General features: G+C 46.0%; 1 protein-coding gene across 1 annotated transcript in view; it reads right to left on the minus strand.

Annotated features, from left to right (window-relative positions):
- Positions 1 to 7165: 7165 nt before the first annotated feature.
- STPG1 (sperm tail PG-rich repeat containing 1) overlaps positions 7166 to 15583 on the minus strand; it is a 101477-nt gene continuing 93059 nt past the window's right edge. The window contains exon 9 of the mRNA XM_088462533.1: positions 7166 to 8380. Within this exon, the coding sequence (XP_088318659.1) occupies positions 8307 to 8380 (74 nt within the window). The 3' untranslated portion in view covers positions 7166 to 8306. The remainder of the gene's footprint in view (positions 8381 to 15583) is intronic.

Consider the following 15583-nt stretch of genomic DNA (forward strand, 5'->3'; position numbering starts at 1 on the left):
TAAATCGCTGAGAGTGGGACGCCGTAAAGGTAATGGCTACATAGGGCAAAGATGAGGGATATGTTTAGTGCTACTTCCTGACTGTATATCGCGGTGTAGTGACACTTATGTATTACCACGTTAGTAGGGATATCCCTCGCATGCGCAATAGTCTCCAAAATGGTGACTGCGGGAAATAGCCAGAAATACTGTAGATGAGCCTGTTAATTAAACAAATGTGTATAAATAAAGGATAGCGTCACCCTGGGAACTTCCTCCTGATGAAGTTCTGCTATATACAGGACTTCAGATGAAACACGTTGGGGACAAGCTATGACATCCATACTCTGACTGGCTTGTGCAGAATACAGATAAGCTTTATCTAATGTAAATTTTAATATGTGTGGTGTTTGTTAAATAAATGTTTTTTTAATCCTACACTATGAGTTCACATTCCATTTCTATGCATGTGATCTCTGGAACATCTAGCAATTGTACAGCCTGAATGGTGGGGGACGAAAGTGTTGAAGTCCTGGTATTGTTAAGAACATGGGGATCCCCTTGTTTGGTGTACAAGGTCTGAGGACAAAGATAATTAATACATGCCGGATGTTTGAATTCACATGGTACGCATATTTATTGCCTTTGTGTTCCAGTGTTATCAAGGGTTATTACACTATGAGGCGCATGTTTTTCACCTTTTGTTTTACAGAAATTAGTTTGGGACCTCGCAACAATGGTCCTTTTGAAAGAACATTTAGCTGCCACCGTGCATACGGGAAGTGTGTAGTGGAAAGGACTCCACTAAAGAACCTATGAGACATTTAGAATTATTAGGTGTAGCTCTATTATTATTTGTACACCTAAGCTATATACAAACAGTCAGGTGCATAAATATTGGGACATTGACAGAATTTTCATATTTTGGCCTCTATTCACCACCACAATGGCTTTGAAATGAAACAAACAAGATGTGCTTTAACTTCAGACTTTCAGATTTAATTTGAGGGTAATTACATCCAAATCAGGTGAACGGTGTAGGAAATACAACGGTTTCTATATGTGCCTCCCACTTTTTAAGGGGCCAAAAGTAATTGGACAAACTAAACAATCCTAAATCTAACTTTCACTTTTTAATACTTTGTTGCAAATCCTTTGCAGGCAATTACAGCCTGAAGTCTGGAACGCATAGACATCACCAGACGCTGGGTTTCATCCCTGGTGATGCTCTGCCAGGCCTCTACTGCAAATGTCTTCAGTTCCTGCTTGTTCTTGTGGCATTTTCCCTTCAGTTTTGTTTTCATCAAGTGAAATGCATGCTCAATCGGATTCAGGTCAGGGGATTGACTTGGCGATTGCATAACATTCCACTTTTTAGCCTTAAAAAACTCTTTGGTTGCTTTTGCAGTATGCTTCGGGTCATTGTCCATCTGTACTGTGAAGCACCGTCCAATGAGTTCTGAAGCATTTGACTGAATATGAGCATATAATATTGCCCGAAACACTTCAGAATTCATTCTGCTGCTTTTGTCAGCAGTCACATCATCAATAAATACAAGGGAACCAGTTCCATTGGCAGCAATACGCCCACGCCATGACACTACCACCACCATGCTTCACTGATGAGGTGGTATATTTTGGATCATGAGCAGTTCCTTTCCTTCTCCATACTCTTCTCTTCCCATCACTCTGGTACAAGTTGATCTTTGTCTCATCTGTCAATAGGATGTTGTTCGAGAACTGTAATGGCTTTTTTAGATGTTGTTTGGCAAACTCTAATCTGGTCTTCCTGTTTTTGTGGCTCACCAATGGTTTACATCTTGTGGTGAACTCTCTATATTCACTCTTGTGAAGTCTTCTCTTGATTGTTGACACATATACACCTACCTCCGGGAGAGTGTTCTTGATTTGGCCAACTTGTGAAGGGGTTTTCTTCACCATGGAAATAATTCTTCTGTCATCCACCACAGTTGTCTTCTGGGTCTTTTGGTGCTGCTGAGCTCTCCTGTGCGTTCTTTCTAAGAATGTTCCAAACAGTTGATTTGGCCACACCTAATGTTTTTGCTATCTCTCTGATGGGTTTGTTTTGAGTTTTCAGCCTAATGATGGCTTGCTTTACTGATAGTGACAGCTCTTTGGATCTCATATTGAGAGTCGACAGCAACTGATTCCAAATGCAAATGTCACACCTAGAATCAACTCCAGACCTTTTACCTGCTTAATTGATAATGAAATAATGCGGGAATAGCCCACACCTGTCCATGAAATAGCTTTTGAGTTGATAGTCCCATTACTTTTGGCCCCTTAAAAAGTGGGAGGCTCATAAAGAAACCGTTGTAATTCCTACACCGTTCACCTGATTTGGATGTAATTACCCTCAAATTAAATCTGAAAGTCTGCAGTTAAAGCACATCTTGTTTATTTCATTTCAAAGCCATTGTGGTGGTGAATAGAGGCCAAAATATGAAAATACTGTAAATGTCCCAATATTTATGCACCTGACTGTATATATATATATATATATATATATATATATATTATATATAGCAAAATAGCCAAATAAACCGTGGCACTCGGAGACTTTGTACAGAAGTCAAAACTGTATTTGTGTTAAAACCAATGTTTCGGGTCCAGTGTGTCCCTTTGTCAAGGCATATAGCAAATATAATAAAAATTACTAACCTTATATGTGATACCAAAGCCCGCCAAGTGTGGGTCCCCGCCCGAAAGTCCTGAATCTCCTACTTCCCTAGCACGCATAGTTCGTATAGTACACTGTGCTTTGTTGTTTAAGTGATTTATTTTTATTTAGAATTATGATAACCTATGCCCCTTTAAGAGGTAAGTGAATATTTAATGTGAAGTTTTGTATACACAAGTTATGGTCCCTGAGGAAAATCTCCAATAAAGGAGATTGAAACATCGGAAACATGACCTGGTGTTAAATCTTTCTTCAAGTCCTCTGAGCAGGGCCACCATCAGGGGGGGACTGCCGGGTCTTTAGTCCCGTGCCCGGACACTTGGGGGGCCCGCCCGTCTGCCTATAACTCAGCTGCCCGCGTCCAGTGTTATCCCCCAGCCGCTGTCGCACAATAAAATGAGAAAAAAAGTGACTAGTAAGTCACTTATTACTCAGCCGCATGGCCGAATACAGGGGAAACTCTGGGGGCAAGTACCTCCGCACCCCCCTCCCCCTGATAGGGCCCCTGCCAGCCAGCGCACCAGCTAACTTACAGTAGTAGCCACACTGACCTGACTGCCGTCATACAGACGGCGCCGCAGAGCACTGTTGGGATGCTGGTGGTCGTCCAATAGAAAGCGAGGTAGTAGCCTGAGGCTTTGCAGGCTTTCAGTGATTGGCCGGCCAGCGCAAAGGCTGCAGGGAAGAGGAGGCACACAGAGGATGATATGGAGAAACGTGCTGTGCAGCTCTTCTGTGTTCAAAAGGGATTATCTTAACAGATGAGTAAAGTAAGACACACAGTAGTTTACTTATTTTTGTTATCAATTACATTTTATTATATTATAGGCACCAGGGTCTATAACTTTGAATGTGTGTGTATATATATATATACATACAGTCAGGTCCATAAATATTGGGACATTGACAGAATTTTCATATTTTGGCCTCTATTCACCACCACAATGGCTTTGAAATGAAACAAACAAGATGTGATTTAACTGCAGACTTTCAGATTTAATTTGAGGGTAATTACATCCAAATCAGGTGAACGGTGTAGGAATTACAACGGTTTCTATATGTGCCTCCCACTTTTTTAGGGGCCAAAAGTAATGGGACAAACTAAACAATCCTAAATCTAACTTTCACTTTTTAATACTTTGTTGCAAATCCTTTGCAGGCAATTACAGCCTGAAGTTTGGAATGCATAGACATCACCAGACGCTGGGTTTCATCCCTGGTGATGCTCTGCCAGGCCTCTACTGCAAATGTCTTCAGTTCCTGCTTGTTCTTGGGGCATTTTCCCTTCAGTTTTGTCTTCATCAAGTGAAATGCATGCTCAATCGGATTCAGGTCAGGGGATTGACTTGGCGATTGCATAACATTCCACTTTTTAGTCTTAAAAAACTTTTTGGTTGCTTTTGCAGTATGCTTCGGGTCATTGTCCATCTGCAGTGTGAAGCACCGTCCAATGAGTTCTGAAGCATTTGACTGAATATGAGCATATAATATTGCCCGAAACACTTCAGAATTCATTCTGCTGCTTTTGTCAGCAGTCACATCATCAATAAATACAAGGGAACCAGTTCCATTGGCAGCCATACATGCCCACGCCATGACACTACCACCACCATGCTTCACTGATGAGGTGGTATGTTTTGGATCATGAGCAGTTCCTTTCCTTCTCTTCCCATCACTCTGGTACAAGTTGATCTTTGTCTCATCTGTCCATAGGATGTTGTTCCAGAACTGTAATGGCTTTTTTAGATGTTGTTTGGCAAACTCTAATCTGGTCTTCCTGTTTTTGTGGCTCACCAATGGTTTGCATCTTGTGGTGAACCCTCTATAATCACTCTTGTGAAGTCTTCTCTTGATTGTTGACTTTGACACATATACATCTACCTCCTGGAGAGTGTTCTTGATTTGGCCAACTTGTGAAGGGGTTTTTCTTCACCAGGGAAATAATTCTTTTGTCATCCACCACAGTTGTTTTCCGTGGTCTTCCGGGTCTTTTGGTGTTGCTGAGCTCTCTGGAACATTCTTAAAAAGAAAGAACGCACCAGACAGTTGATTTGGCCACACCTAATGTTTTTGCTATCTCTCTGATGGGTTTGTTTTGATTTTTCAGCCTAATGATGGCTTGCTTCACTGATAGTGACAGCTCTTTGGATCTCATATTGAGAGTTGACAGCAACTGATTCCAAATGCAAATGTCACACCTAGAATCAACTCCAAACCTTTTACCTGCTTAATTGATAATGAAATAATGAGGGAATAGCCCACACCTGTCCATGAAATAGCTTTTGAGTTGATAGTCCCATTAATTTTGACCCCTTAAAAAGTGGGAGGCACATATTGAAACTGTTGTAATTCCTACACCGTTCACCCGATTTGGATGTAATTACCCTCAAATTAAATCTGAAAGTCTGCAGTTAAAGCACATCTTGTTTGTTTCATTTCAAAACCATTGTGGTGGTGAATAGAGGCCGAAATCTGAAAATTCTGTCAATGTCCCAATATTTATGGACCTGACTGTATGTGTGTGTGTTTATGTATATATATATATATGTATACATGTATATAATATGTATATATATATATATATATATATATTTATACACACACAGCAGGGAATGTTTGGGGCGGCACTCATGGCATATATAAAAAGCAACCTATCTAGTTCAACATTTCACTTCCTAACAAAACTCTATAAAGACTAAAACAAACTAGATAGGTTGTTTTTTATATATGCCATAGGTGCTGCCAACCATTCCCTGCTATGTATTGCTTAATACTATAGATGTCACCTGGGCTATATTTATCCCAGGTTCTATGCATATAATGTTATATCTTACATCATATATATATATATATATATATATATATTGCAGAAGAAGATACCAGCACTCCAAATATTTTATACTGATGACACTATGAGGGGGGTTGTGGGGTAGGCGGGGTAGGGGGCTTGTGGATGGAGGGGCAGAAGGGGGATTGAGGGATATGAAGGGGGGCCCTGCCCATTTTGGCAGTCCTGGGCCTAACAATTTCTGATGGCAGCTTTGCCTCTGAGTGCCGCTCGCTTTGATGCTATATATACATATATATATATATATATATATATTAATAAGACATCCATCGGTGCTGCTTAACACTTTGCTTCCTGTATAAGACATGACTGGCATGATATTGGCATGTAAATGACATCAGAAGACTGTCCAGGTTAGAAAACATGTTTATCTATCAAAAGTGATCCTGAGGCAGCAGCCTATAGTGCCTGGGTACCGGACCCTGTCCTCAGTTCTGTAGTATGGAATGGTGCTTACTAGGACCAAATCCTAACATTTTGACCAAACAAAAACCACAACCGGCCTGCCTGGAGGAGCTCCATTGTACCATTCCAGAGTGCATGTTAAAACTACCTGTCTCTACCTATCTAGAATAAACTCATAACTATTGTAAGGGTTGCCATGGAGTATGAAAGAAGAAAGATCCTTTATGTACCAGGGAGGTGCAAACCTACAACACAAATGCTCTTTTGTGACTCAACACGTCTACTTATGCACAACTTTCGCCAACCATGTCTGTGGGGATATGTAATGTTGTACTGTCCAATAGGAGAAGGAACTGATGGATATTCTTTGCTATCTACACATTAGGTGCAAGCGTGTGCCATGTGTTGTATTGGAATGCAGAAGCAAGATTTCATCTTGTAGAATGGGATTATTAAAATGAAACAGTAAGTTAGACGTGTACAGAGGCATTCCTCACTCTGTGGGAAGGTCCATAGCCTCTTTCTTCCCAGCAAGTCATCAACAATGGCAGCTCTGATGTCCCAGGAATCAAGACTCAGGTTTTTACTTACAATGACTCAAACTTGTGTGGCAAAGCGCATTTCTAGGCACACTTGTCACAAAATATTTCAGCACACAAAAGTGACTCCTGTAATAAAGATAGTGTATATGTATGTATTTGAATCAAAATATGCTCTGAGAATATCTTGACGTGGAAAGAGTTATAACCATATCTTACGAGAATTAAAAATACAAAAAAAGCCTTTTTCTCCCTAAAACAAGGAAGCAGCACAACACTATACTGTGGGCTAGTTGCAGTTTAAGCATACATCCCTTCAATGCTATCATTTTAACATTGAGAACTGAAAATGTGATTTGTTTTATACAAGCTTTAGTTACTGTAGTTAGTATCAGTGGGAGAACTAAAGAATTGGGGATCCAGGTGCAAAAATATACGGTGGGTACAGTGTTTTTTAACCCTTTCCCACCTTAGCTCTCCGTACCTTTCTATCCTTCCATTTTTTAACCTCCCGCACCCTTAGCCCTTAATTTTTAACCTCACACAACACACAGACACACTTATACTTATGGGTTATCAGCTAGTCCATTTCTTTTCTCTTTCGCAATATAAAACAGTCTACAGCGGACTCAAACCAAACCATCTTGTGAGAGGGAAAAGGAGAGGATGAAAAAATAATTATTGACTCACATCTGCAATGAAACATTTTTATGTCCAGTGTTGAAAACCAACAAAGCGTCACCGTTAGAGAAGGGATACAGGGCCTGCTAACCTTGTAGGAACGCTTCCTCTGCCCTGGTGCACGATGCACCAGCAGTTCCACCCTTGCTGATATGTGCCAGAATGCATTTTTATTAGTACTTAGTGTGTCGCTTTGCCTTTGTTCCTTCTCATGTTTCCTTTGAACTTCTACAGAAACATTTTTCTGATTCATCACTTACTTAGGTAATTAAAGTACATGTCATGATGAAATCAGCCAGTTTGTATGATATCAAAAGATAAAATCTGTATTTATTAGCATTCCTACCAGAGTTAGTTTACCAATTGGTTAATTTCAACTATTACTGTATAGAGGAATTGTTTCAAACATTTGGTCTGACTATCATTAAATGCATTGCAATTTACATTGTGTTGAATAAAATGTAAGTTAACACACTCCGCATAGAAGAAACAGACAATAACAGTGTTGAATGTGCCAATGCAACAATTAATTGTGATATACAACATTATGGAGCCTATGTATCGTACTAAAATATGTGGACAACCATCCAAAAATCGCTGTTTTTGAAGGGTCGTTACATTTTTTAGTATCTGGGCCATTTAGCAAGGGGGTACTTTGGTAAATGGGGCTTTGCTCCCTTTTAATTATCCCAAAAGCTGCTTAGCTGTTTGGAGTTTGGCTTTAGATGGTGTTAGCCATTGTGTAGGTTACAACTTTGCAACAGATTTTGTAGAATGATCCAAAAGATCCCCATTCATCTACTAGCACTTACTAAGCCTAAAGGCCAGATATGCATAGTAAGCATCAGCACTGAACTTTTCAGACTTCACCGGTATGGGCTCTTTTCTCATCCTGTGTCCTGGCACCTGAATAATGATGCATTGCCATGACAAGGCAATCCGAAACGCTGCGATATGAAGCAATAAAGAATGTAACTTTCCATGACTTTTTGTGAATAATAATAAAAAGGCCCCTTTGACTTTAGATCCAGATAATCCCATAGGCACAAACAATACATAACCATGGAGATTTAGAATGAATAGAACGGCCAATGCATCTTTAATAGGACTGCACTTCAGTTGTTCTCTCTCAGAGCCATGCTTTGTTTGTGGCTTAAGTTGGAATCCATTTCTTATCACTGTTGTAGAGAAAGGACTGTTTTCCGGGACGTTCAGGATGATAAGCACCTTTTAATAAAAAAAATAAATAAATAATATACTGTATATTACTGTTCTGATTAGAAAGATTAAATGAAGAAGAAACTGTTCTATCTATATTCATCCAATTGTTAATTACATTTCTGTCCAGTTTAGTATGGTCCACACAAATTGACTTTAGATTCAGCACTTATAAAATTAACAAAACTGTATTCTAATGTATTCTAAATGCTTGATTGTCAAATAAAGACATCTGCATTTAAAAGGCACACAGAACCCATTTTGGAAGGTTTTCTCTATTCATAAAGTTAGAAGAAACACATTTATAATATGAGATCTGGTAAGAACTTACCCTTGTTATCTCTATTTCTACGAAGTCCGTAGGGTTCCACAGGATACCTTGGGGTATAGGTGTGACGTCAGTCATCAGGCACCAAAGAGTTAAGCTTTCAGCCTCCCAGGATGCACTAGGTCCCCCTCCTATACCCCGCCCCCGAGCCAAGGCACCTCCGTTAGTTACCAAGCCATAGGCCGGAGGAGGAGAAGGAAGAGAGAGAAGAAAGATCTGGACACACACAAGAATCACTCTCACCAGAGGGAGACGGAAAAACCGGTGACCAGAGCAAAGCCCATCTGCAGCACAGGTGCGACAGGGCGGGAGTCCTGTGGAACCCTATGGACTTCGTAGAAATAGAGATAACAAGGGTAAGTTCTTACCATATCTCATATTTTCTACTTCAGGGTCCATAGGGTATCCACAGGATACCTTGGGGATGTCCCAAAGCAGTATCCTTTAAGGGTGGGGACGCTCCTGTGCAGAAAGGAGAATCCGCCTCCTGAAGGAAGCATCCTGAGAGGCGAAGGTGTCAAACCTGTAATACCTCACGAAGGTATGGACAGAGGACCACGTAGCAGCCTTGCAGATCTGGACTGCAGAGGCACCACGTCGAGCTGCCCACGAAGGACCCACAGACCTAGTGGAATGAGCCTTCAGAGAAGGAGGAACCGGTAGGCCTTCATGAAGATAAGCTTCAGAAATAGCCATACGGATACAGGCTGCCAAAGTTTGCTTTGAGGCAGGCCAACCCTTTTTACGGAAGCCATAGAGGACAAACAAAGCGTCTGACTTCCTAAACGAAGAAGTGCGGTCAACATAAGTCCTTAAGGCCCGCACAACATCCAAAGAGGCCTCACCCACGGAAAGACCCGGTGAGTTAAAGGCCGGAACAACGATTTCCTCGTTAACATGAAACTGGGCAACAACTTTGGGAAGAAACTCTGGCCGAGTGCGGAGCACTGCCCTGTTCCCATGAAAAACCAAGAAAGGGGATCTACAAGAAAGAGCCCCTAAATCAGAAACACGTCTGGCCGAAGCAATAGCCAGAAGGAAAACAGTCTTAGCTGTCAGCCATTTAAGATCCACTGAGCCCAGTGGTTCAAACGGCGGTCCTTGGAGAGCCCTCAGGACCACAGCCAAATCCCAAGGCGCCACAGGTGGAACAAAGGGCGGCTGAATGCGGAGAACACCTTGCATAAAGGTGCGCACATCCGGGATTGTAGCAATCCTACGGTGAAACCAGACAGACAGGGCCGAAACCTGTACCTTCAAAGAAGCAAGGCGAAGCCCATGATCTAGTCCCGCTTGTAGGAAGGCGAGAATCCAAGACAGACGAAACTCCCGCGGTGCATAACCTCTCGGTCGACACCACTGGAAGAACGTATGCCACACGCGATGGTATATCCTCGCGGAAGACGGTTTCCGAGCTCGCAACATGGTACGCACTACCGAGCTGGAAAACCCCCGGGACCTCAGCATGGCCGTCTCAACAGCCACGCCGTCAAAGACAGCCGAGTCAGGTCCGGGTGAAGGCAAGGACCCTGAGACAGAAGGTCCGGTCATAGCGGCAACCGCAGAGGACTGTCCACGGACAGACCCTGAAGGTCTGAGAACCAGTGCCATCTGGGCCACGCGGGAGCTATCAACAGGAGCGTCCCTCCTTCCTGTTTGAATTTTTTGAATTTCCGGATTACCCGTGGAAGAAGGGAGACCGGAGGGAACAGGTATGCGAACCGGAACGTCCACCGGACGGACAGAGCATCCACCAGAGACGCCCCTTCGTCTCTTGTGCGAGACCCGTACACCGGCAACTTGTTGTTGTGCCGGGACGCCATGAGGTCGATCTCTGGAAGACCCCATCTGTCCACCAGCAGTTGAAAAACGTCCGGGTGCAGGGACCATTTTCCCCGGATGAACGTCCTAGCGACTTAGAAAGTCCGCCTCCCAATTTAGCACTCCCGGAATGAAGACCGCTGATATGGCCGGAAGATTGCGCTCCGCCCATACCAGGATCCGAGAGACCTCCACGAGAGCCGCCCGACTTCGGGTTCCTCCTTGCCTGTTTATGTAGGCCACGGTGGTAGCGTTGTCCGACTGGACCTGTACCGGGCGACCCTGGAGAACCCGATGTGCCTGCTGGAGAGCATTGAAGACCGCACAGAGTTCCAAGATATTGATTGGAAGCTCCGCTTCTGTCGGCGTCCACCTGCCCTGGAACAAGTGTGGACCCGAAACTGCTCCCCAGCCCCGAAGACTGGCGTCCGTTGTCAACAGGACCCAATTTGGAACCCAGAACGGACGTCCCCCGCTGAGATGGGTCTTCTGTAACCACCAGGCAAGGGACAGGCGAACCTCCGGGGTGAGCACAACTGTCTGGGACTTCAGAGACTGCGGCAGCCCGTTCCACTTGGACAGAATCAGGTGCTGCAGAGGTCTGGAGTGAAACTGGGCATATTCCACCATGTCGAACACCGACACCATGGAGCCCAGTAACCTCATCGCCGAGTGTAGAGACACCCGGCGACTGAGCAGACAACTGCGCACCCTCGACTGTAAAGCAGAGATTTTTTCCTCCGTCACGAAGATCCTCTGCTGTTCTGAGTCCAATATGGCTCCGAGGTGCAGAATCCTCCGAGACGGGATTAGAGTGGACTTCTGCCAGTTGATTATCCAGCCGTGCCATTGCAGTAGCGCAATGGTCAGGCCCAAGTGGCGTAGAAGGAGCTCTGGAGATCCTGCCACCAATAAAAGGTCGTCCAAGTACGGCAACATGCGGACTCCCTGCAGCCGCAGAGAAGCCGCCATGACCGCCATCACCTTGGTGAACACACATGGTGCTGTCGCCAGGCCAAAAGGTAACGCCCGAAACTGGAAGTGGTCGCTGCGGATTGCAAACCTGAGGAACTGTTGATGGCGCAAAAGAATAGGGACATGCAGGTAAGCGTCCTGTATGTCCAATGACACCATGTAGTCCCCTGGTTCCAGCGCCAGAATGATGGACCGTAGGGTCTCCATCCGAAACTTCGGTACCCGCAAAGACCTGTTGAGAGCTTTGAGGTTGAGAATCGGACGATACGACTCATTGGGTTTCTGTACCAAAAAAAGATTTGAATAGAAACCCTGGCCCCTCTGGGAGAATGGAACAGGCACTATAACTCCAGCCTGGAGCATAGTGTGCAATACCTTCCGCAGCTCCGTAGCCTTGTTCCGGTGTGATGGTAGACCCGTGGTGAAGAATCGAGCCGGGGGTCTGTGCCGGAAGGAGAGGGCGTACCCGTGGGAGACCACCTCAAGAACCCAAGTGTCTGTCGTAGTGACCGACCAACACTGGGCGAACTGCAGCAGGCGGCCTCCCACTTTGGGATCCCCCAAAGGGAGGCCCGGACCGTCAGGCCGCAGGCTTGTCATCTGGCTTGGGGGCCGGACGTCTGGTACTCCATGCCTGCTTCCGGGGCTTGGCCGATTTCTTAGGGCCAGCCTGTCGAGGAAAAGACTGTGGTTTGGGCCTGCCATGGGCCCTAGATGACCGAAAGGACGATGGTCCAGAACCAGAAGGAGCAGCGGCCGACGGGAGACAAGCTGATTTGGCTGCCGCCAGTGTGGCCACAATCTTATCCAGATCCGGACCGAAGAGAACTTCTCCGGTAAATGGCAACGCCTCCAGACCCCTTTTGGAATCTGCATCCGCCTTCCAGGATCGCAGCCACAAGGTGCGACGAGCAGCCACCGCTGCTGAAGAAATTCTAGACACCAGAATACTAATGTCTAAGGCCGCCTCGTTGATATAAGTGGCCGAATCACGGAGATTACCAATCAACTCGGCCGGACAGTCGGAATCAAAAGATGCCTCTAATGAATCCGCCCAGCGCTCCATCGCTCTGGCAACCCAGCAAATGGCCATAGCCGGTCGTGCTGCCCCCCCCGCAAGGGAATAAGCGGACTTCAGGCAGATCTCCACCTTGCGGTCCGTAGCATCCTTAAGGGAGGACATGGATGGCATCGCAATGTGGCACTACGGACAAGACGGGTCAAGTGAGAATCCACCTGTGGAAGGGATTCCCACTTTGCAAAATAATTATCCGCGAACGGATAAGCCACCGCCAGGCGCCTCTGCGGCTGGTATCTTTTGCCAGGCTGTTTCCACGCCTCCTCTAAATGGTCCACTAACTGGCCTGAAAGAGGAAAGACTGTGGCATTGCCCTTCACATCTTTAAAAAAGGCGTACTTAGATTTAGCAGCTGGGGGAACTTCGTCCTCAATCACCAAGGCTGTGCGGACTGCCCGAATAAGTCCAGGAATATATACCTTGGACTTAGCGTCAGCGTCCTTAGTATGGAGAGGTTCCTGATCGTAAGGATCCAGAATCTCCCCATCATCAGACGTCCCCTCGTCATCCTCATAAGGAGCCGACAGAGACGCCACCGGCCGTTTATGTGGCCGGATCACAGACTCCCCTTGCAACACATCCGACAAGTGCTGTACAGAACTCGTCAGGGAGTTAACCCACGCCGGCTCCTGAGAAACCGGGAGCAGGGAAATAGGGAGACTGTGGGGTACCACCAATTGTCGTGGGAAACCCTGCATGGGTGACGACAACACTGACTGCTGGGACAAACCCATCAGTGTAAACGTGGGTTGCAGAGCTAACTGGCCCACTAAGGTTGTAAGCGCCTGAGCGAAACAAGCCCAGGGCGGCTCCTGTACCGGTGCTGTAACCGTAAGAGGCCACGCCATGGACAAACACTGCCGGCAGAGGCCCTCCGCGCTACCCTCCCCCTCCGCTAACGGTACTTTACACGTAGTACACTGTAGCCAGAGAGGAAAATCACTTTCAGACATGATGGCACCAAGTATGTGACCCCTCTCACCAATTATATATCAAATAGGTGAGAGACAACCCTGCAGCACCGCACCGCAAGGGCTTAGCAGAAAGAACAGGGATAGTAATAAAGCTGACAGTTTAGAAGAAAAGTTACAGGCAGCAGCGCTAGCACAGTCACATACAATGAAAAGAAATATCAATTCCTGCACTAACAGCGCTGATCAATCAACTACGCAGACACAGGGCCTGGTAGGACACAGCGCAGCATACACAGACCTGACCCAAATCGGAGGAGAGGTATGCGGGGGGACCCAGACCACGATGCTTCCGTCCAGGCTTCCAGCAGCGTTCACCATGCGTTCAGAGGAAGATGGCCGCCGAGGAGCAGAGAGGAGGCTGGCCTGGGGGAGGAGCGCTGCCACAGGACCAGTCGGCAGCGTGCAGAGAGGGCTGTGTGCAGCGGGGGAGGCGCCGGCTGTGAGACAGGGAAGGTGCGCTCCCCTGGCATGCATTTAACCCCTGGGACGCCACAGCGCTACCGCTCTGCTGCGGTCCGCTATCCCAGGGGGTAGTGGAAGCGCAGGTTGGTCGCCTGGCTCCACGCTGCAGCCAGTCCCCAGGGAGCCCCCTGCCTGGGGACTCAGGACCATGTGATCAGCGGGGACCCACCGCGGGACCCCGCTGCTTACCTTTGTCCCCCTTAAATCCGGCCATGGTCCGGAACATCTGGGGTCACTGCTAGCTGTGATCCCAGATGCTCACCAGCATCCCCGGATCGGTACCGGCATTCTGGTACCGGCGGGGGTGTAGGGAAGACAGCATGGACGTCAGGACTGACTGTCCATGCTGTACATCCAGATGTGCAGCCACAGCTGCATAGAAGAAAGCTTCAGGGGCTCTTCTAGCCCCCACTCCGACAGGTGCACCCGACTCCGGCCGGGCACCAAACTAAACTGAGGTGCCTTGGCTCGGGGGCGGGGTATAGGAGGCTAGTGCATCCTGGGAGGCTGAAAGCTTAACTCTTTGGTGCCCGATGACTGACGTCACACCTATACCCCAAGGTATCCTGTGGATACCCTATGGACCCTGAAGTAGAAATAGAATTTTTTACAGAAAGGCCTTCCGTATGTAGCCAGCAATGTATTTGAAGCACCACTATTCTACTTGACATTCCAGATAAGACATTGTCCGATATATGTACTAAAATCGCCACTCTCCACTTATGTCTATGCCACATCACTTCCAAATTCTAGGTAGTGCTTTACTTTGTAATCAGACATTCATTTATAGGGGAGTTGGGTTAGAAAAAATGGGGAGAAAGAAGGTCCCTTAAAGCATCAGTCATGGCTACTAGATTTGTGTAAAATGCTCTTTAAGCACTTAGCTGGCAAATATTATTTTTATAAATGTAGCTGTATGCAATGCCGATGTTTACAGAGTTGAGCGATTATCAGTAAACCGTGCATGTGTCTAAGCCACACTGCACATGCGGCAAGGTACATTACCGTAGTCGCACGCAGCGACTTTTTTTGCAGTGTGATTGATAGTCAGGGAGTGTTTGGGGGAGGTAACTGGGAGTGGCAGAAAAGGACGAGATGTGTTGCAATTGTTTTGGGGGCGTGTCACACCCTGCGTCTGCGATCCCGTACACAAGAAATATGGCTCCGGCATCTACGTTCCCACAGCCATTCTGAGCTACCATACACTCACTCAGGATTTGCAAAGCTGCAGGTGGGTGGCTTAGCAGATCTCCTGGCCTCTGCTATTTTCGAATAGCAGCTGCGTACACAGAAGCAGCAGCGGTAGCATTAGTGTACAACTCTGAAGCAGGCCATATATAAATAATAGCTATTTAAACTGATTTAGTATAACTTTATTAACACACAAACATTTGTTAACACAGTAAAGTATTTGTTTTACTGTATAAAACTGCATCCCTTCATATACAATACTTCAAGAAATGAAGCCAGCAGCAGGAGTTCGGTGTTTCTGTGGACCGCCCATTATTGCTGCCTTAGAGAAGGGGAAGAGACGGGGGGACTTACTGTAGGGCTGCAATGTGTGCAGGCTGGTA

Source organism: Taudactylus pleione, unplaced genomic scaffold (genome assembly GCF_031769625.1).
Source record: "Taudactylus pleione unplaced genomic scaffold, aTauple2 ptg000007l, whole genome shotgun sequence".
Taxonomy (NCBI): domain Eukaryota; kingdom Metazoa; phylum Chordata; class Amphibia; order Anura; family Myobatrachidae; genus Taudactylus; species Taudactylus pleione.